Source organism: Lissotriton vulgaris, chromosome 2_1, assembly GCF_964263255.1.
Source record: "Lissotriton vulgaris chromosome 2_1, aLisVul1.2, whole genome shotgun sequence".
In the NCBI taxonomy this organism is placed as follows: domain Eukaryota; kingdom Metazoa; phylum Chordata; class Amphibia; order Caudata; family Salamandridae; genus Lissotriton; species Lissotriton vulgaris.
Window position 1 is genome coordinate 1,017,613,083 of NC_141687.1, and position 20,810 is coordinate 1,017,633,892.

The 20,810-nt window shown below is 40.9% G+C and overlaps 1 protein-coding gene across 5 annotated transcripts in view; it reads left to right on the forward strand.

Annotated features, from left to right (window-relative positions):
- The window catches only part of SLC4A10 (solute carrier family 4 member 10), a 1,035,540-nt gene that overhangs the window by 769,943 nt on the left and 244,787 nt on the right, over positions 1 to 20,810 (forward strand). For all 5 annotated transcript variants that reach the window (XM_086956614.1, XM_086956617.1, XM_086956615.1 and 2 more), the window contains exon 10: positions 8,679 to 8,825. In XM_086956614.1, the coding sequence (XP_086812740.1) occupies positions 8,679 to 8,825 (147 nt within the window). The remainder of the gene's footprint in view (positions 1 to 8,678; positions 8,826 to 20,810) is intronic.

Consider the following 20,810-nt stretch of genomic DNA (forward strand, 5'->3'; position numbering starts at 1 on the left):
CAGAGTCAAAATCTAGATTAGAAAAGTCTTTTCTGGTTGCCGAAGAAAGTGTTTCAAGATCAAAGCTTTCCCATTTTGAGCAGGATGATTGACTAAAAGTCTCTGTCATTTTAATTTCCTGGATCGTACAGTAGAAAGGCACCTGAAATGATAGGTCAGGAGGATGGGATTGGGTTGAATCAAGTCAAGGAGATGTCCAGTTGGCATTGAGGCTTGAAAATGAGCACTTCGCTGTAAAAACCGCTAATTCGTTTAAAACAATATCGAGGGGCTCCTGCTTCAGGCTCTTTCCTTAGGTTAACATTACCTGCTTTTATGTGGCATAAAGATGGCGGAAGATTATTAAGAGGTTGAACGTCAATTCATTTATGGTGCAGGACAAAGCTAATGTGTCACTACTGATGCCTAGGAGAGAGAGAGGTGCCGTTGGAAAGGCATGAATGGCCTCTTTCCAATGGAACCACTCGCATGTGAATCCCTCTTTTGTGAACTCTGCAGAAGTGCCGTTCCCAAGCCCATATGCTAGCTACCAGGGATGGTTTGAAGGGATGGAGCAGCTAGCCCCCTACCCCAAGTGTTCCCCATAAACAATGTGCAGTCAGTCTTTATCCCCCTGAGTAGGGTATTAAGGGGTTTATCCGTTTCCAGGATATTTTTTAAAAACATTGAGACGTACTCCCACCCGTGAATGGCTCAATAGTGTTTCAAGCAGAAAACAACACACACTAGGGTTTTTTTTAAAGGAAAAGGACATGATGGGAGCCGACCCAAGATGGCATTGAGCTGTACAAACACCCCTAAAGGCTTCAACATTTTTTCTGCCCCCTAGGGTGCAGACTGGGAGATTTACCTGCATCTCCACTCTCTTTGGAGGCAGAAAGCCTGTTATATACTAACGTGTTTACCCCCAATCTTCTACAGAGGGGGGGGCCGGGGGGGGGGGAGGGAGGAAACCCCACCGGATTCCATGAATAGTTTTTGTAATAAGATAAATGGGGTACGGGCGGCCAGTCCTCCCTGGAATTATTATGTAGCCATCCGTAAGGCAAGTAAGAAAACATTTGGAAACCTTTGGAAGCAATTTTGGCCTTGGTGGCAGAAAGACTGTCTGCAACCCGAGTGTGAGGGTTGCAAATCAGTACATGGAAGGGCAGCCCCACACACAATCTGTTTCTCACTGCAATCTGCCCATCCATGGATCTGAAAGCCTACCAGACTACCAGGAAATGAAAAACTAAAGGGAATGGGGAGGGACGTGCGCCAGTCTTAGCATCAATCTTAACCCCGGAGCAAAAACAATATCTCTACCCCTAGAGGGGGGCAGAATAGGGATTTTCCACCTCTCAGCCAGGCAATATAGCCATAAAACATCCAAAGAAATTTCAATTTGCTTTCATTGGTATGGTGAATGACTGCACTATTTGGTAGCTAGATCAACCGGCAAACAGTGAACCCTTCCAATAATGGCCATTTCTGAAACCAACTGATCTTGGGGAATCCATGGTGGCATAACTTGCTGGGATCCCAGCATTTTTTCTTGCAAAGAATGTCCTGAGAACATAAAAGTATGGGTCTATTTTTTCCATGTTTATGTGCCAAAACATTCTCTCAATTCCAGCCTATGGAGAACATTTTCCACCCTACTACAAACACTTCTCATTGAAACACTCAATCCCATACATACATGGACCTAACACAGAGCACAACAATAGACAAAAACTTTAACCATTTGAAGTTCTCACAGCAATATATTGACTTTGCATGGTCGAAGTTTTGACCAATTGCTGTTCTGAGTGACATATCCACCAACACAATTGGGAGTACCATTTTTATTGCCAGAAATGTGGAAGTGTTTTGTTGATTCAAACAGATTCCAGAATGTTTCCCATATAAATGCAAGAAATATATTTGATTTTCGACAAGGTTTTTTGTTTGCTTGTATTGTGTTTCAGAAAATGTTGTGGGATCCATGCAAGTCACACCACCCTAGAACTCTGCGAGTGTCTGTTTTTCTGAAATGTTTAGGGTTGGTGCACTTTCCTGGGTGCTTGCACAACCCTGGCCCAAATCGTATATCTAACAACATTGCAAAAATGAGCAACGTTTTAAAGAAAAAAGTAGATGTTTTCTTGGTGCATTTTGTGGCCTCTCCTGTCGTAGGTGAAATTCCCACCACAAAAGTGGGGTATCTTTTTTATCGGAAGACATATGGAAACACTAGGTGATAGGACTTTTGTGGCTCAATGTGGATTCCAGAACGATTCCCTTATTGAAATGTGAGAAAAATCTCAGATTTTTGTCAAAGTTTTATGTTTGCATTGGTTCTGTGTAAGACCATTTAGTGGAATCCACAAATTTTACACTACTCCCTCAGGTGTCTAATTAATTGTAAAAAATGTTTGGGGTTGGTATGTTTTCCTGACTACCAGCTGAGTCCAAGCCCAAATAACCTAGCTACACACATCACCGGAAAAAAGAGAACTTGAAAGGAAAAAACTTGATGTTCCCTGTGTTTTCAGGCCTTTCATATAGTTAGTGACAGTCTCACCTACATAAGTTCAGTTCTGTTTTTATCAGAAGAGTGGAAGCATAGAACAGCAGTACATGTGTTATTATCAATTTAATCCCTGTTCATTTGTGGCTTTCAAATATACACCAGTGTGCAATAAAGACACATTTTTATAAGTGCTCTTTGATTCACATGATATTATGGTAACACCCAAATTCCAAGCTGTATAAATAGCCACTATTCCCAAACTTACTACCCAAGGCACATTTTTTTAACATGCTTAGATTTCCTTCATATCCATTTGAATGAATTAATTTCACCATATGAATTGATGCATGGTCATTACACAATGATAAATTATAAGCTGCACCTCTATTGATGGATCTCGGTATTGGATGGCATGTTTTTGGACAACCAACAAACACTATTGGGCCGATTACGATACGGCCAGTAAAGACTCAGACATGTGGTCAGAGCCTTTAGGGCCATATCGTAATGGGCCAGTCATTCTGGCTAGCTTCGGGTGAGCTTGGAGAGCCCATCCACCAGTCAGAAGCCAGCAAGTACCCTCAAGGGTGGGTCTTTCCACCCTTGATATTACGACCACGGTTTCTGACATGGCTTCCATTCTGGTCTGTCCGACATGGAAACCATGTCAAAAAGTGTGCTTGGTAGCCCACAGCAGGGCCCCTTTTGGTGCTCAGCCTCCTGTTGGAGGCCAAAAGGGCACCTATGGTGCCCCCCTGTTGATCACTGCACCTTGTGGCAGGCACCTTGAGATGCCTGCCACAGCGTTCAGGAATGAACCACACCTTCCATTTCACTATGGGAGCATGCATTACGGCCGGGTTATGGCTGTAATGCATGCTCTTATAGTTAAATATAGGAATGTCACCAAACAGTGTTCGGTCGCATCCTAAGGAGGCAGTCTGGACCGGCGATCGGATGTCGGTCGGTCCCATGACCAAGGTATCGGGCAGAAGGGATACCTACCGACGTCATAATTACCCCCCATATATATCCCTGCAGCCAGAAGCGTCTTACGGAGGTAATGGTGTATCTTTTGTAAATCAGCCGTCGGGTAGACAGATAGAGATGAAACCTTTTTACCTGTTTCAAAGTTTTCCTATTTATTGTCATAAGTTTTGTATTTCAATGATTAGTGTCTTTGGGAAAACCATCAGCAATCCACTCAAATGACCTGACTGTGAATTAAAAACTTTGCCCACTCTTTAGAAATATATGGGTTTCTAATACTACCAAAAAAAGTTTTAAACCTGTCACCACCAGTAACCGCAAATAGATAGAAACTGCAAAAATAAAATAATCTGCAAAATTGCAACAATTCTAACTTTGCTTGTACATGTAAGCTGGGAAATGAGCTTTTTAATAAAGAAAATAAATACTTTCTTGCTCAGTGTATTTTTCACATTAAAAAAATTCTAGAGTGTGGCAATTTTCTGAGTGTCTAGGGGGATCTACAAAACATAAGGACCTTCATAACCCTCAAAATGTTGGGAAAAGGGTGTAAATTTGGCCTGGATACCTTTTTTTGGAAAGAGTAAAAAGGCTTAAGCAGTCACTGCCCCACAAATGAAAAATGTGCTCTGCACTGGGTTGGTGGGGCAGAGAGGAAAGTTGCAGCAATTACTGTGTTTAATTGTTGTGACGTATTTAGAATGCTGTTTTCTAATTGCTCTTCATCCACTGAGGGGAAGCTCATGGGCAGGCTCTCTTGCCCCTTCATCATCTTAGTCGAATAGAGTTTACAACTCTTTTGCAGTTCCAGCTCCCTTCTGCCACATTGCAGCAGCAGGGAGCTTTTCACCACATAGGTCTTGCTCTTCTGTCTGGGATCCTGGTAATCTCCTTGTCCCATATTCTTTGGAATCACTACATAGCCCTCAAGAAAGGTTCCATTTCTATGCTATGCTATAGCTTGAAAAACGTATTGTGGCAGCCAGTTTCACAAGCCGTCTTTGTTCTACACATGGTCTCTGCTAACTTTCATACCATAGATGTTTCTAATCTATTGCAACTTGTTTGTCACTCAAAAACGTTTTGAGTGACAGGATAGTGTTAGTAATGTCCTCCAGGAGAACTCAGAACATTTCCTTCTTTCAAATTCCAGTTCACAAAATGATGCACACTGGTTGAAGAGCCTTCTCTATAGCCAGAGCTTCCCTGTGGACAGCAATGCCCCTGCTTTTATATAAGGAAGAAAATGCAATCATATTAAAAAAATACCTGAAATCTTGACTATATCCTCACTAACTGATTTTTCCTATTCCTATTGAGTATCTGCCTACTAAGTTGACCTGTTTGTGACTCCTTACTGCACCTTAATGCCTTTGGGTGAGATGTTTTTTTTTTTTTTTTAAACCAATACAAATAAGAGAATGCCCTGCAAACATAATGACAATGCTCAAATAAAGCCCAATTTCTTTAATTTTGCCTGACACATGAATGCAGTGTTTGAACAACAGGTCAGCCAACACCTAGAAAAACCTACCAACCCTATACATTTCTGAAATCAAATGACCCATTGCAATCCACGATTGTGTGATTTCCATGGACTTCACCAATCTTTATATCTTGAATCCCTTGCAAATTGCAAAGTATAGGTGAAAAAAACAACTGTTCCTCATTCTGATAGACAATTCCCGATCTTGTAGACATCAAGACGGTGTGGTAATGAATTGATGTGTGGTAATAAAAACGGTACCACACATTTTTGTAGATATAGATACCGTACAGAAATTGTTCAAAATTAGAACTGCAAAAATTCAATATAAGTATCAATGTGTTAATGATATGGTTTCAGTGGTGGTCTGTACAGGTCCCATTTACAAAGCTTAATGGCACTTGGGAGGTAGCATCTTCCTCAGCGGAAATGTCTTAAAGTTGAGTAGTAAGTTTTTCACCTTTTGCTGTAAAGTTCGACATTTTCTTTAACATGCATATGGACAACTTGCATTTTTTACCTAAACTTTAACACTCAGGGTTCCTTTGGATGCCTAGTTTTAGAAATGATCAGGGTTTGTAGATTTCTTTAGGTATATGTCGACCCAGAGAGCAAATACTATATTCATCCCCACGGAAAGCCAGAGAACAATTAGTGTCTTTCAAGGCATAGATATCATTTTCCCAGGGTATTCTGAGCAGGAAAACCGAATGGATGTCCACACAAGGCACACCAAACTGAATTACCCTGGCATTTAATTTTGAGGAAAATGCTTAAGGTTTGCAGTTTTTCTGAAGTGCTGCCTGATCCCAGGTCCAAATACTGCACCAATCCCATTTGAAAGTGTGAGGAAAGTAGATATTTTTAGAAAAATAAGTATGTTTGTGGGGTATTTTGGGTATGAGAACATGCTGGTATACACATATCACATTACCCTGAACTTCTCATGGCGTCTAGTTTTGTCTTTCAGTTTTTTACTCAGATGGTTAGGTGAGATTCCAGTCCTAAATCAGCCCCCAGAGGACAGAAAATCTGCCTAGGGCACATGTGTGTGGGGGAAGCCTGATGCAACATTAGGGCAGTACTCTACATCATCCTTTAAAAAAAATGATGTCCCTGGTGCATGGTGGTCTACCTGCCTCACTTGAGCAGATTGACTGCGGTAAGCCCCAATGTGCCCCTTGCAGGCAACATGATTGTCTGGGACCTTTGGACTTGGGATGCTCCAATGATAGAATGAGCCAGCACCCCATCCCATGCATGTTTTCACGTTTTGTTTCCTTGGTGGAGCTTTTGAATTAACAGATGATGGGTAAACTCCCAATCGACCCCAGTAGGGAGTGAAAGAACAGCTTGATATCTGCAGAGGCCAAACTCTCATCCTTTTCCTTTTTTAATGTTCTGTATCATGTCAAGTTTGTTCTGCCCATTCCCATGGGTAGAACAACTTTATGTAGCCACATTTGTTAGCGGCGATCTAGTGAACTTTTTTCCCCACAGGGTGTTTCTGCTTTCCTTCATGTAGTGGGTTAAATTCTCCAATATGCCTATGGGGGGAATAAAAGCCTTGTTGGGACTGGGTGTTGATGTGCACCCTAAATGCTAGGACTGGCTGAGACTCCACCACATTTGTTTTAAAAATAATCTTTCCTGGAATCCCTTGCCTCCTTTGGATTCACAGACTGGGGGTAAAACCCCCACTTTGCATTCCGACGAGGATGAGGGATACAAAAGACTCTCCTTGGGTTGAGGAAGTGGGTGATGGCCTGATGGCTCTATGGGTCTACCTCTGCACCCATACTTTAAAAAAATATTTCCCTGGTGGTTAGTGGGCTTCACATCCTTACTGTCCCTGCCATGGCCAAGTCGGTTGCTGGATAAACCCCCTAGTCAGCCCTCTCCATGGTGGTGGAAAGAGTGTGTGTGCACAGAAATAAAGGAGAGAGGATAGAACTAAGCCAGGGGCACATATGATACCATCCAAGGTGGTTTAAGAGTCTAGATTTCTGCTCAGGAATCGTCCTCCTGTGGTGATCCTTAAGCAGGAATACAGTAAAGAGAGGCACCATTGGAAGGAGGTGAATTTTCCTTTCCAAGGGTAGCTCTCCATACAAATCAGAGGAGGTTTCAGCATAGCTCACTGATCATAATTTATAATATAACTCCTTAGATTTCAAGGGAAGCACCTGATTCACAGTCAGAGGTGGGGACCAGAATCAGAATTCCCAGATGATTGCTAGTGATAGGTGCTTACATGTGACATACTTGTCCACAGCTTGTGCTGTAAATAGGGAGGTCAAATCCATAGCACACATGAGATTAAACCACTTCTTTAAATCTCACACACCTCACCCAACACCTCTACTACAGACCAAACTATATTCAACATCCTATCAATCATGGACACTGAATGGGCTTCAGGAATCCAACGTAAATCATAGAATTGCATAGCCAGTGGTATAAAGCAGTATATAAATGTTACAAACAATATCCATATATTGCCAGGGACTGTAGCTATATTTCTGTGTAATACAATGTGGATGTGTCATTGTGCTATCTATTCCTGTACTATGGGCTGATTACGAAGTCCGCCCGCCATCGTAGCGGGGATTGGGATCACCCTCCTGTAAGGCGGCGGTTCCGTACCCCTAATTACGATGCAACCACCACCATAGCAGTCACATCCAGCAATTTAACATTGCGGCGGGTGCTGCAGCAAGCAGCACCCGCCATAATGTTAAATGGCCACATCATGCATTTCCCTGCCCTGCACAACGTGGCAGGCACCACGCGGTGCCTGACAACTTGTGCATGGAAATGTCGGGGGGACCATGGGTACCCCCCCAGTGCACAACTACCTCCCCCGACCCAAGGGGGCCCGCAACGGGCCCCCGAAACCAATCCCCACCAGCCATTCCATGGCAGTGCCACAGCCATGGAAAGGCTGGCTGTAGCCCACATTGTAATTTGGCGAACGGTGCCTGCTAGGCACTGCCACCATTTTACGCATTGTGGTTCGTCCGCTAGGCAATCGGCCTGGCAGAAGAGTTTTGGCCGCGGGCTGATTTCTCTCGCCATCCTGATGTGGCAAGAGAAAGTGTTGTCCGATGGAGGAGGGCCCGCCACCGCACGGTTGGGGGTGGTGGGACTTCCACCATCATAATTGTCCCCTACGTTATTTGAGATCTTTAGCTGTAATTCAGATGAACATACTGAGCTATATGTTTACTTGATTATTGCAAGTGTGTTTTTAACCTCTGGCAAATAGTTGAGCAAATTTGCTTTGTAAATTTTCTATGTCTCTGACACTGTTATCTAGCATTGTTAAAATGGAACCAGTGTTTCCAAACTAAAAAGAAAATGAAGGAATAGCAGTAGGAGCTGCACCTTAAACAGAGTTACACTATCTGATTTGCACTATTATGAAAAGGCAATGGGTTTAAAAATGCACAAACATCTCAAACGTAAAATGTCCATGCTTGTAATAATTTCAATGAGAATGAATGAAGTAATAATGCAAATGATTAGCAGATAGCTAATGAAATATCTATGTAAAAATCACAGTTCCAACATTCTTCAATTTTGAGGAGTACCAATGTCATTTATGTGTTGATAATATGGATTGACTGTACTTAGTTATTTGGAGTTCACTCTTTTTCCAATGTACCTCACTAACATTTCTATAACTTTGATCTGTTCCCACAGGTTTTCCATGATGTCGCATATAAATCTAAAGATCGCAATGACATTGTTTCAGGGATAGATGAATTTCTTGATCAGGTTACTGTTCTACCGCCTGGTGAATGGGATCCATCAATCAGAATAGAGCCCCCCAAAAATGTGCCATCTCAGGTACTGTAGATACAACTGTGAATGTGGGGCAATGTGGACATAATGATGAACCAAACAATCAGAAAGGTTTTTTTCTTACCATGAAGATTTTTCATATGACCACTTGGTGCTATTACTGATTTCTGGTGGGATTCTGGCATCTATAACTGATGTTATAACATTTATTGTATTTTTTGCATATGAGCAATGCAACTTTTTTAATTTTCTGAAGAGTTAAATTCTTTTTTGTTATGTTTCTTTGTTCTGGAAATGTGTTAATGCTCTGACCCTGTGTAGGACATTGTATTTTTAGTGTAAAACCAGAAATAAAAGACTTTTACATTTAATGACACTTTACACAAACATAATAAACCATAAATAAACTTTTGCTGAAAGGTATTTAAATGCTGACAGTAAGATTAATCGCACTCCACATGTGTTAACCAAAGGACTGCGTCCAACAGCATTAGCCACACTAAGGCGCCGATTCCGATTCCGGTCGGAAGGGCTCCGAACCATGTTTGGAGCCCTTCCGAGCGAATCGGAACGTGTCGGCCGGATTCCTCTCCAACCGAGCCATTCCGATGGGCTCGGTCAGAAAGGAATCTGACTCGGTTTTCCGGATGGCCTACAATGGGCTCGGACAGCCTGTCTGCCATCCAGAAATTCTCCAGTACTCCCCCGGTCGCCTCTTTACGACCGAGGGAGTACGATGGCAGTTTTTCACTGCCTTTTCGTGCCGGTGTGTCCGGCACAAAAAGGCAGTAGGAAACTGTCTCTGGGGTCCCCCAGCAGGGCCCCCATGGGTGTGAGGCCACGGAATGGTGGCCTGGGGCACCCATGGTGCCCTTCCGTTGACCCCTGCACCCGGTGGCAGGCACCTTTGGGTGCCTGCCACCCCACGGTGCCACTAGTTGGTCACTTCGCAGAGTTTCGCGTATCAGAACTCCGCAAACTCTACCCAAACCTATATTTAATTTGGAGAGGGCACATTATATTGAACTTTCCCCATTGTTACTTAGTTTGATGATGGAATATAAAGTATGACTCCCCAGTGTCCAATTATTTCCTCAGCATTGCTTAGTTTGGAGTGTTAATAGTACATTTCCCTCTGCCCTGGCACCCTTTCCTGAGTCCAACGCTTTCCCCAGTGTTGCTTCGCCTGGAGTGGGACTAATTCCGATCTCTTTTTGGAAAAATAGGGGACCCCTACTAATGGTGCGTTCACTACAAGTAGGGTGTAACAATTATTTGAGAAAAAGAGCTGTAGTGAACAAGTTATATAGTGTATGCCGTCTCCTATGGGTAAAAATTCAGAACAGGAAAGTGTACATCATAATGTGAAGTAACAATAATAAATATCAAAAGATGTCTTTTGTATAAAAATATAATCAGTTTTATTTTTATTTTATATCTTGTCATTTGATAGTAACCTGTCTTTTTTTTGTCCTTGTCTTTTTTCTCTTTGTATATGTTGCTTACCATATGTATATAAAATACCAGCAATATCTTGAATCAATTATAACTGTAAAAATATATATGATATAGACCACAAAAAAAGATATAAAATAAAAATAAAACTGATTATATTTTGTACACAGGGTCCCATAGCAAAAGGGGGTGGAGGGGGAAAAGCGTACACCCTGTGGCGTCCACCCCATGGTGCCCAACACACTGTATATGCTTGGATCGGAGGGACCCCTGGGCACCCCAGTGAACAATTTGGGGGACCCTGGGTGAAGGGGGGCCTGCTATGGCCCCCCGAAGTCTGATTCCCCACAGCCATTTCGTTTTGCTGAGACCCAGTCGATACAGCTGTCCGAATCGTACATCGTACTCACTCGTTGGGAATCAGGCTCCATTTATCGGCATAATTCATCTGCGAACAAGTCGGACAGACAGGATAGGGTTTCAAAAATGATTCAATCGATGCAGATGAGATCTTTGCATCATATTTTGAATTCGATTCGCACGTTCTGAAACCAATCTGGAGAACAGCATCTGATCGGGCCCTAAATCTGACCCTTCCAGAGTACAAATATTTGACCAATGCTATTTAGTTTATACTGTGACTGGTAAATCTGATGCTTCCACAAATCTATATAACTTTTGCAACACTTAATTTTTGTTTTGTATGTTTTTGGACTTAGGAAATAATTTTATATTTTTAAGGTTTAAAAAAACTTCGTGAAGTTAATCAATTTTGCTTTCATTCTCAGGTAAACTGATTTTAATAAAAATATTTTATTTTTTTATATTGATTTATGTTTTGTAAAAAAATATTTTTAATCAAGGCATGATGGTATTTTTCATTAATTTTTATTTAAATTATATTTGCTTAAAGATTAATTACTATGTAATTTTATTGTAATTGTATAAACTATATTTTTAAGCAGTATTGCAATTTTTTACAATTTTAAATAATGTTTTACTAAATACAATTATCATTTTATTAAGATATGTCATCTTTTGGCTTTTGATATTTGTGTTATTGTTAATGTTCTTTTCAAAAGGCAATAATATTGCAATTTATGTATTTGCTTTAGATTTATTTTAACTATTGAGAATTTTCTAGGACAATATTTTAGATTCAATATTTTTGTTGCTTTAAATATAAGTATAGGGGTGTCTATTTCATGCTGTCAAGATTTTGACTTTAACATTACTGTATGTTGATATTTTTGTTGTAGATATTCAGTAGTACAACCATTTGCTAAGCTTGCAGGTCCACTTAGTCAATAAGTACTTTCCAGCAATTTTGATCTATCTGACCTACAAAACTGCTCCCCAGAAATTATTGCAATTAGTGCAAACAAAGAACTATCGAAGAAGCGTGCAGAACTGCAAAACTCACTAAAGAGATACATTTAAATTTGTAGTTATTTTGGAAGTATTTTGAAAAAAGGAAACTGGGTTTGCTAAATGACTCAAGTTTCTGAATCCATTTATAAACTGAAACAGCTATACATGATAAAACCTTGGTTTGGACTATTTGTCATCTAAATATGTTATGGTCACCTTCCTAAAATTATCTAATTTATAATGTAATTAAAACATTCTCTAGGAGAAATAGAAAACTGAACAGGTCTCTACAGCAGCTTGCTGCCTAATCTTATTCTTTGGCTACCCCAAGCATCACTTCTTGTCACAGCAAGTTACTTGTTGTCCCTCTACTTTCATGCTTTTCTCGCCCGTCCATCATCACTTTTCATTCAATGCAGGATTTCTGGTGAATACCAGTGTGAATTTCCAATCTTTCAATAATAAGAAGGCTGATTCGGACTGTAATCAGAAGGTGAATATGTCCAAATCTTCAAAACACACTACATGCAACACTACTATAAATAAATATTTATACAGTGGGATAATTATTTTAGATTAACAATTTGTGAATACATGTCATTATTATGGAAATATTCGTTTTTATTTACTTTTACTTGAACAGCCTCACCAAGCATAGCCAATACCATTATAAACTTTTTTGTTTGCAAACAAAGGTTGTCAAACTCATGTCTCACAAAGGTTAACACCTAGGGTGTCAAAGCAATTCATATGTCCTCATTTAGAGATTGCTAGAAACTGAAATCCTACAATTTCTGAAGGAAATTCTAAATATGGGATGAAATCCATTGGCTGAATAACCTACACTATAATATCACGGCGAAGTAAATGTATCCATACAATTATACTTCTTATAAAGAGTTTGCTCAAGAAACTAGAAAAATGTAACTTCGCTCCAAACTCTAAATGAGTCCCATCGTATGTAAGTAACTAATTTATTTTGCACAAACAATTAAAATAATTGCAATAACCATGTTGACACAACACCATTTGATAGATTAGGTAGAAACAATGAAAACTAGTTAGAAAGCTCATTCTACTTTCCTTTTAAACTAAAGAAGTAAAAAGAACTTCCACTACAAATATTGCTAAGGTGCCCTATAGATATACTATTGTGTCTATTTCATCCAAACAGGGTATTTTCATAGAGAGTCAAATCATATTTTAGTTAATATGTATAGGCAAAACACGCTAAAATCACACAAGAAGCGAGGTTAGAATAATTCATGGACGCAATATTAAAAACAGTAGTAAAAGTCATCAATTAAAAAGAGCTTTCTTAATAGAGCAAACCACAATTTAGTTAAAATGCATTAAGCAAGACACGCTAAAAACACACTAAAGACATGATTACAGTGATTCCTAGCAGACATCATGTGCACATTAGTATCTCTCACTTTCATCTCTGAAGGAATCCAGAATGAAAGAAAAATGAAGATTATTCACCAGCCAGTTAAAAACCCAAAATTAAGAGGCCCACAAATGAAGCCCATAGTTAGCACAAGATTTCATAGACATATACAACAAGTGGGTTAATATAAAACATTAATGTTACATCTTTCTATTAGTAAGCCATCATCAGTTCTCAATCCCTGCACCTCCATCCATAAATACTATAGGCTGAGATTAATTCAAGCAGTCTGCCCATCCCACATTTATCTTCCTCAGCGAGATCCCCTAACTGCTAAGGTGTACCCATACGGAGTGCCCTTGCTCTCTAAGCCACTGGACCCAAACTGCAGGTTACTGAAGAGGCCCAATAGACGGAAACCCATCTGTGGTTACATTTGTCCCCATTCAGAGACAACCTGGCCTGACAGTTCAGCCTGAGCTGTTCGTCTTGTGGCAGGATCAAGGCGGATGTGCATATGGCTGTCTCCTGTTTGAGGTAGTCTGATGAGAAAAAACAATGCACTGGAATGCGGTCAGTTACCAGTTACCAGTAATTCAAGTATTTTCATCCAGCACTTTTTTGTTTTTCTCAGGAGAAGGCACAAAGCACAAAGGGTGTGCCTAGACATGATCACTGTGCCAAAAGACTCAGGATGCAGGCTGCTGATAAGGCCCAGGGGCTCTTAAACTACTCTGCCTTGCTATTGAAGAAGGCTGAATGCTGATTTGCATATAGCTGGTTTCTGTTTGAGGTGCCATGGTGGGCAAAAAACAATCGACTGGAATGCGGCTTGGAGTAATTTAAATGTGGCTGAGATTAATTTAAGCATTCCATCCTACACTTTTTCCATTTTCCTACATTTAAGAATGGCAGTCTACCTTAAAACTCTCCTGTTTTTTTTTAATGTACAGCAGACAAGCAAGAAGTATGTGCAGAGCAGTCTTCTCACCATTGTTTTCAAATGGGCTGAGTTGAGATGCCCCTTATTTTCATAATAATTACAACACTCACTGGCTTGTGATGGCTCACATTTTTAGCTGGCTCTAAATTAATGCCAGGAATTGCCATTGAACCAGGCTGTATTGTGATTGTGTTTAAATATTTCACTTATATTTAACACTTCCCCAATGCTGCAAAAGGCATTCTCTAATCCAAAAGCGCTACTATTAACTCTTAAAATAAATCCCATCCAGGTTAGCTCAGGAGCCTTCATTTACCATCCAACTAATCCCAGAAATGCATCCAAATGTCTTCTGTTAGGAGATCCTAATTTCCCTTTAGAGGATACAAATAATAACTAGTCAACAAACCTTTTAGACACTTTTCAAAAATGTTAACATAACCAAAGCACGTTGCAGTCCTTTCTTTTATGGTGTTGTCTCAAGGTATTTATCTGTTATTCATGACCCCTGTGACACTCTTGTATTGAACAGCATTTTAACGAATTCAGACATTACCATACTTTTACTTTTGTAAAAAGAAAACAGGAAAATAACTTTCACTACTTCTACACAAGTTAAAAGATGCATCAGTAAGAGCAAGAGTGAGTGCCTGAATAGTCCATGCCTTAGGATATTTTTTTCATAGGGTATCTTTTGCGCTATTGTACACATGGGTTCCTCCCAAATAATCCCATAGATCTTTTGTTTTTGACTACCCAGTTGTGGACATTTACTGTGAGTGAGGCTCACTGAGTCTCACTCGCTGTCATTTCTGTGGAAATGGACTGATACTGCCAGTGTCTGCCTTTTCAGATAAGGCCTGTTGCTGCACTGCTCGGGTAAAAGGCTTTGGGCTGGTTTCAAGCTAACATGTCTGCTCACACATGTACATACATATGGGTGCTGAGCATGTAAATCTACCATCAGGTGCAGCCATGTACCTGTGCACAGATAGCCTGCCACAGAAGGGACACTTTAGGGATTGGCGCTTACCTGGTGTAGGCCTATAATGATTACTGAAATGCATGTGTGCTTTACTGATTTACACATTATGGGCAAAATCTGTACCACAACAGTTTCACACTTCTTAGTCCTAGAAATACTGGTCACTTCTCTCTCCAAGGGTAGACATATAACTCGAGCTCAAATCCAAAATCACTTTTGTGATATCTTCACTCCTTACGGCACTTTGCGAACTGTCATATTTCCCTGGTCATCCCATAATCAAATTCCAAGACTTTGTCCCCCCAGATTGGGCCAGGAAGGCCTCAGTACATAATAGAACCCTTTGATAGAGCTTGGGCTTGTTCCTTGGAAAGGAAAACGTGGAGACAGAATATTCAAGTGCTAATTAGCTCTTCATACTGCATCTGGCCTGCGAAGTTGCACTTTCACTAAAACAAAGTAGGACTGCCAGACCTCTGCATCCAAACAATGGAAGGCCCCATTTGGAGTTTAGGGATAAATCAGCTGTGTCAATCGGGGTAAGGAAAGAGCCTCTTATAGAAGGCCCTTCCATAGACCACTTCAAGCCACCATGTTAAAATATCCCAAAATGCTGTGCAGGAGGGCTTGGGCAAGGGTGGAATGATGTTGTGGCACCCCAGGATTAGACAGAGGTACCTAGCTTCTAGAACTTCCCACCAACTCTTAAAAATTGCTGCACAATAGAGAGACTTAAGAGAACTCACTGGACCTGGCAGCGATGCCAGAGAAAAGCCCAGCTGGAAGAAGACGCCACCTGACTCTACTGCAAGGATCACCTTTAGAACTTTTGGACTCCAGCTGCCCCCAGTGCACTAGGAGGTTTTCTCGAGGGTCAGTGGCACTGGCTCCCTATTACCCTCTGAGGGACAGACAGGAGTGGGATAGTTCTGCTTAAAGGGTCCCTAGAGGGTGCCTTTAGATCTTCTGTGGAATGGTACTGCAGGCTGCCTAACCCTCATCAGGAAGGAGGCCCCTGACACGGCTGATGACACACATGTGCCTTGCAAGACAGCCAATGTCATGAGACGTAGGGTGAGCGACAGAGAGTGTACTCTGCTTTTGGGCTGCAGAGGGCTTGTGAAGGAAGCCCCTGTGCAAAAGCAGGTGCCAGGAGCCCAGACAGAGGACAGGTCACACATCATGATAAGCATAGATTCCAGGCTCCAGAAGAAAAGGTCAGTTTACAGGCCAGGACCCTGAAACCAATGCTCCTAGTGATTGGATAAGGCCACCAATAGCACCAAAACTATAACATTTAAACCTCTGTTCATTATTTTATTATGAGGGTGGGGTGTACAGGGCTTAGTAGCATTAGACTTGTGCCTTCTGTAACCCATCTACATGCAGGGAGGCTCCTGTGCAGACTGGTATCCCGGGAGTGAAATGGGTACATGTCCTGCCACCCTGTATTCATGTCTGGAGGAATGCAGGTGCACCCAATCAGCAGTTCCCACTTATCTGAGAGGGAGAAAAAAGAAGTTCTCCCTCGCCTTCTGGCCCTATGGAGTCTGCCTCTGCCCATGTCCCAACAAAAAGATGTATGTAGGTGCCTTGAGTGGTACCGGTGCACCAGGCACCAAAAAGGAATTTGAGGTGCAATGCCATTTAGTTGAAAAAAAGGGAAAACAAAGGGCATTTAAGAGTGCCAAAGTTGCTCAAGATATATGCATGCCTCTGGCAAAAGGAGATCCCCAGAATACTCTGGAGTGCTCAAAAGTATGTTTTCTTGCTTCAGTGGTGGTCCTGAGAAGACAGGGACGGCACCAATTATTTTATGGAGTACTATTGGGGCTGCCCGGTGCAGCAAACCCTCACTAAAGATTCCCCAGTGTCTTCCCAAGTCTCTCAGGGGATTATATTTATGATCCTTGGAGAGGTTTCAGATAGGCTCTGGAATGCGTAGACCCTCCTTGGTTGGTTCTAATGTTGCAGAGGCAGCATGTTAAAAGGAGAAGAAAGACTCATATACACATTGAAAATTAATTGATAATGCATAGTATTCAGTAGTTTGTGTACTATAAAGTACTTTTACTTCTGAGAAGAAAAACCAATGACTGGACAATGATTTATTGAGTGTTGTTTGTTCGGTGCTAGCTAGCTGGGGTACTAGCCCATACCACCTTGCCTGAGTAGGCCTTTGACAGTTAAGCTTTGCTATGTTGAGAGTTATGTGCTACAATGCGGTACTTGGCACCCAGGAAAGGGAAGGTTGCAGATGTATTACTTGTAAAGAACACATATCCTTCATATTTGAAATTGGGTTCTGGCTGACTGGGGTTTAAGACCTGTTGAAGCAGTAACCATAATCCTAGTCAGGGCACGTCATAAGCACACCCTAAATTAACTTGTGCTCACCCTTTGGTAGCTTGGCACAGAGCAGACAGGCTTAACTTTAAAGGCAATGTGTAAAGTATTTGTGCAATAATTCAAACAGTAAAACAGTGAAAGCACCACACAAAAAGACTCCACGCCAGCTTAGTAAAATAAAGCTTGACTGATTGATTGATTAATATCTTTATTTGATTATAAATATAGAATTGTAAAAGAGCAGACAGAAATAAAAATCCACAAAATACAATACTTACATCGATTTTATGTTGGATAAAAACAAAGATAGAAAAGAAAAGAAATAATTCAAGATATAAAAACCCTACTCCATACCGGATGTATGTCGTCACACTGCATGCTTTTTTCACGCATGCCTTTACAACGCAGGTTTTACAGCGCAAGTCGTTACAACGACTTGCGTTGGGGGGAGCAGGATAGTGAATAGTTTCATTTACTATTCCAACTCCAGTCCCCGTGGATAGTAGGGAAGGTTTTGGATAGTAAATTAAACTATTCCCTATCCTACAGCGCCCTCCAGCGCAAGTCGTTGTAACGACTTGCGTTGTAATTCCTGCGTTGTAAAGGTACTGCGTGGATAAAGTTTTGTTGTAAAGGATGTTTCCCCTCCATACCAGTTCCCTATAGAAGCATTACCACCTCAGTATAAAACATTCAATGTCAGAGTACAGTCCGTGACAGTCAAATAGCAGCCAACAAGGTACATCCAATAAATGGCAATACATTATCTCTAGAAAGCAATAAAATCACACTAACAAAGTGCATTTTTCAAAAAGGCTCCCACGAGTGGCAAACATCGTGATTAGGGAGCATTCAAAGAAAATAGTGGGCAGGCCTATATTGATGAAAACCCTGTTTTTTTAAGGGTTAACAATAAAGGTTTTCACCTGGGTGTTTCATACAATCTGCGGAAAATTATAAAATGATCCAATGTCTGGGGAGATGATTTTTCACAAGAGACAGAGCAGCATAGACTTGGGATCAAATTGGCCAATAGGGAAACTTAAGTAGCATATGTGAGATATGGTTCGATGCCTTTGACCTTTTGCAGGCAAATTAATTCTCATGTACTGGACTTCATGACCTTTCTACCTTTCCCGTTGGACACTGCCCTGCTCAGGAACAAAAAATCTTTAATATTGCTAATATCCCCCTTTAAAATGTCATGTGGTTTGGCCCATAACTCTTGTCTTCCTATGGAAACCACTGCTTTCCGTGTATAATTCAGCAAAGGAATTCTCGAGCCGTAATCAAAAGGCAGGCACCCTTCAATTCTTTCATGATTGAAGTAGGCCTCAGGGTTACTCCATAAAAGGCCCAAAGAAGGAGAGGGGCAAGCTCCGCCAAATCAGTCACATAGGCCAGTTCCAGTTCTTCATGTACAAAATGCTAAGAACAGTCTTGGCTAAGACTAAGCAGCCATCTTCAAAAGCAGTTCTCTTTCCTCAGTCTCTAAACCTCCATATACCAGCACTGTAGGTGAAAATACGTAAATATTTTAATCTCCATTTCCAAAAGGGGTGTCATTGATTTGCTTCCCACCTTAATAGACGATTGAAGCGTGAACAGTGATCGAAAAGACAGGGCAAAAACGACTATTAGCATCAAAGATCACTCCCAATTAGGAAAATTCCCTTATCGTAGTGGTGTCATGTCCTTAATGGATGTAGGTCAAACCTTGCTGCACTGCAACCCACATTCCATAATATGCGACTTGGCAATATTTGTGTCTAAATCGAAAATATCCATAAAGGATATAAAATTATTAGCCAGTGTAGTAGGCCATGAGTTTTGCGGGAGAGCAGAACCGCATCATTAGTGTATAGTAGGGCCAGCACAGGGTAATAATTTATCCTGGGTAAATCATTTGCATTTGGTGACAAAAAAAGGGCTTACCCCCAACCCCACATCTTGGAAGCGAGACTATCCCGTTTTCACAACGATAACGCGCATCAGAGAGGCCAGCCTGTAGGTCGACTTAAACAATTGAAGCTACTGTTTGGCAGCACCTTGAGCAACATTTACACCATTTATACTCTGCCCCTCGTATGGCGGCTTATTGAAGTTATACAGAACTTCAAGCATCCATTTTAAATAAAGAACTGTAACTGAGGAATATCCTCCAGAACCTCTGAATTTTAGTCAGTCTGGTGTGGCGCTTTTTCCTCTGAACTGGACTATACTGACACCCTTTAAAGGTATACACATCCGTATACCACACATAAGAGTCAAACACGTAATGTACCAGGTTGGGTTACTCCTTGTGCCCATTTGTGGGGTTGAAGTCTCTTTCCCCACAACTACACAGTAAGCGACTGACATCTCAGATTTTGTTTGTGACTTTTCCTGATGAAGACGCAGTTGGATCCATCTTATAGCCACTGCCCATTTAGCTTTGTTTTTGTATTAGGGTTATCAAACCTCAACCATTTGTCCTTTGTATTGATGTGTGGATTTAGGTAGTATGTCACTCTGTATTGTATTTTATTCATGTTGTTTTTCTATTGATTGAATTTTGTCTGTACAACAGTATTGATGTATCTGATACATGTTTAGAAATGTTTTTAACATGGAAATAATACAAATATAGAATCATTTTTAACAATACTGTAGTTGACACTAAGTTAATTGCATCATGTTTGTTCTTCACATGAGTCCATGATTGTCTCTGACCACATTACTACCTAGGGATTTACCCTTAAATGTATTATTGCCCTGCCCTAGGAATATCAAATAATTGCAGGGGGTTTTATTCAACTACTTTGCATATTAAAATCGCCCTTGTCCGGCTGGATATCGGCTAAAATATAGTACTGATTGAGGATATATTTATTGCATATACATTCTCCACTATCTCAGGGACCACTGTCTCTTGTAATAAGTTAGTTCCCAAGGTCCCTGACCGATAACATTTGGGTTCCCTTGTTCCTTATACACACGGTTATTTACAATAGCACAGAATTGTTTGGGATCCTTTTCTTTACAAGACCTTACTAGTCCACTCCAAGCATCCTTCTTTAGAGCCATCTTACGTCTTATCATGGCAAGCTTATAATAATGCCTTGCTTCAATTATACTATTCTGGTCGCTAAGCCTGAAATTTAGTACATCCCTAAGTTTTTGGTTGACTTAGCTACAATCCTTGACAAACCTTTATGGGTTGGTAGTAGCTATCCATTTGATCTTAGTTGTAGGAAAGGATTTAATATAGGTATTTAAGTTTTCAAAGGAGATAATTACCTTTAGTGGTGGGTAATCCTCAATTAGCAGGTGATCTGTAATCAAACCAAGGTTTGCTTTTACAACTTTTGCTAATAAAGAAGGGATATCTGTTGCCCTGGATCTAAGTCTGAGGCCCTTATCCTTACTGGCCAGATTGACAACTCCTTTCAGCACGGCAGGTTGATGTCTTATTGGCCAGTAAAAAAAACTTCCATAGGGTTATGGTCACTGTGACCACTGGTGATAGTACCCCGCTGTCTCTCCACACATGGCCAA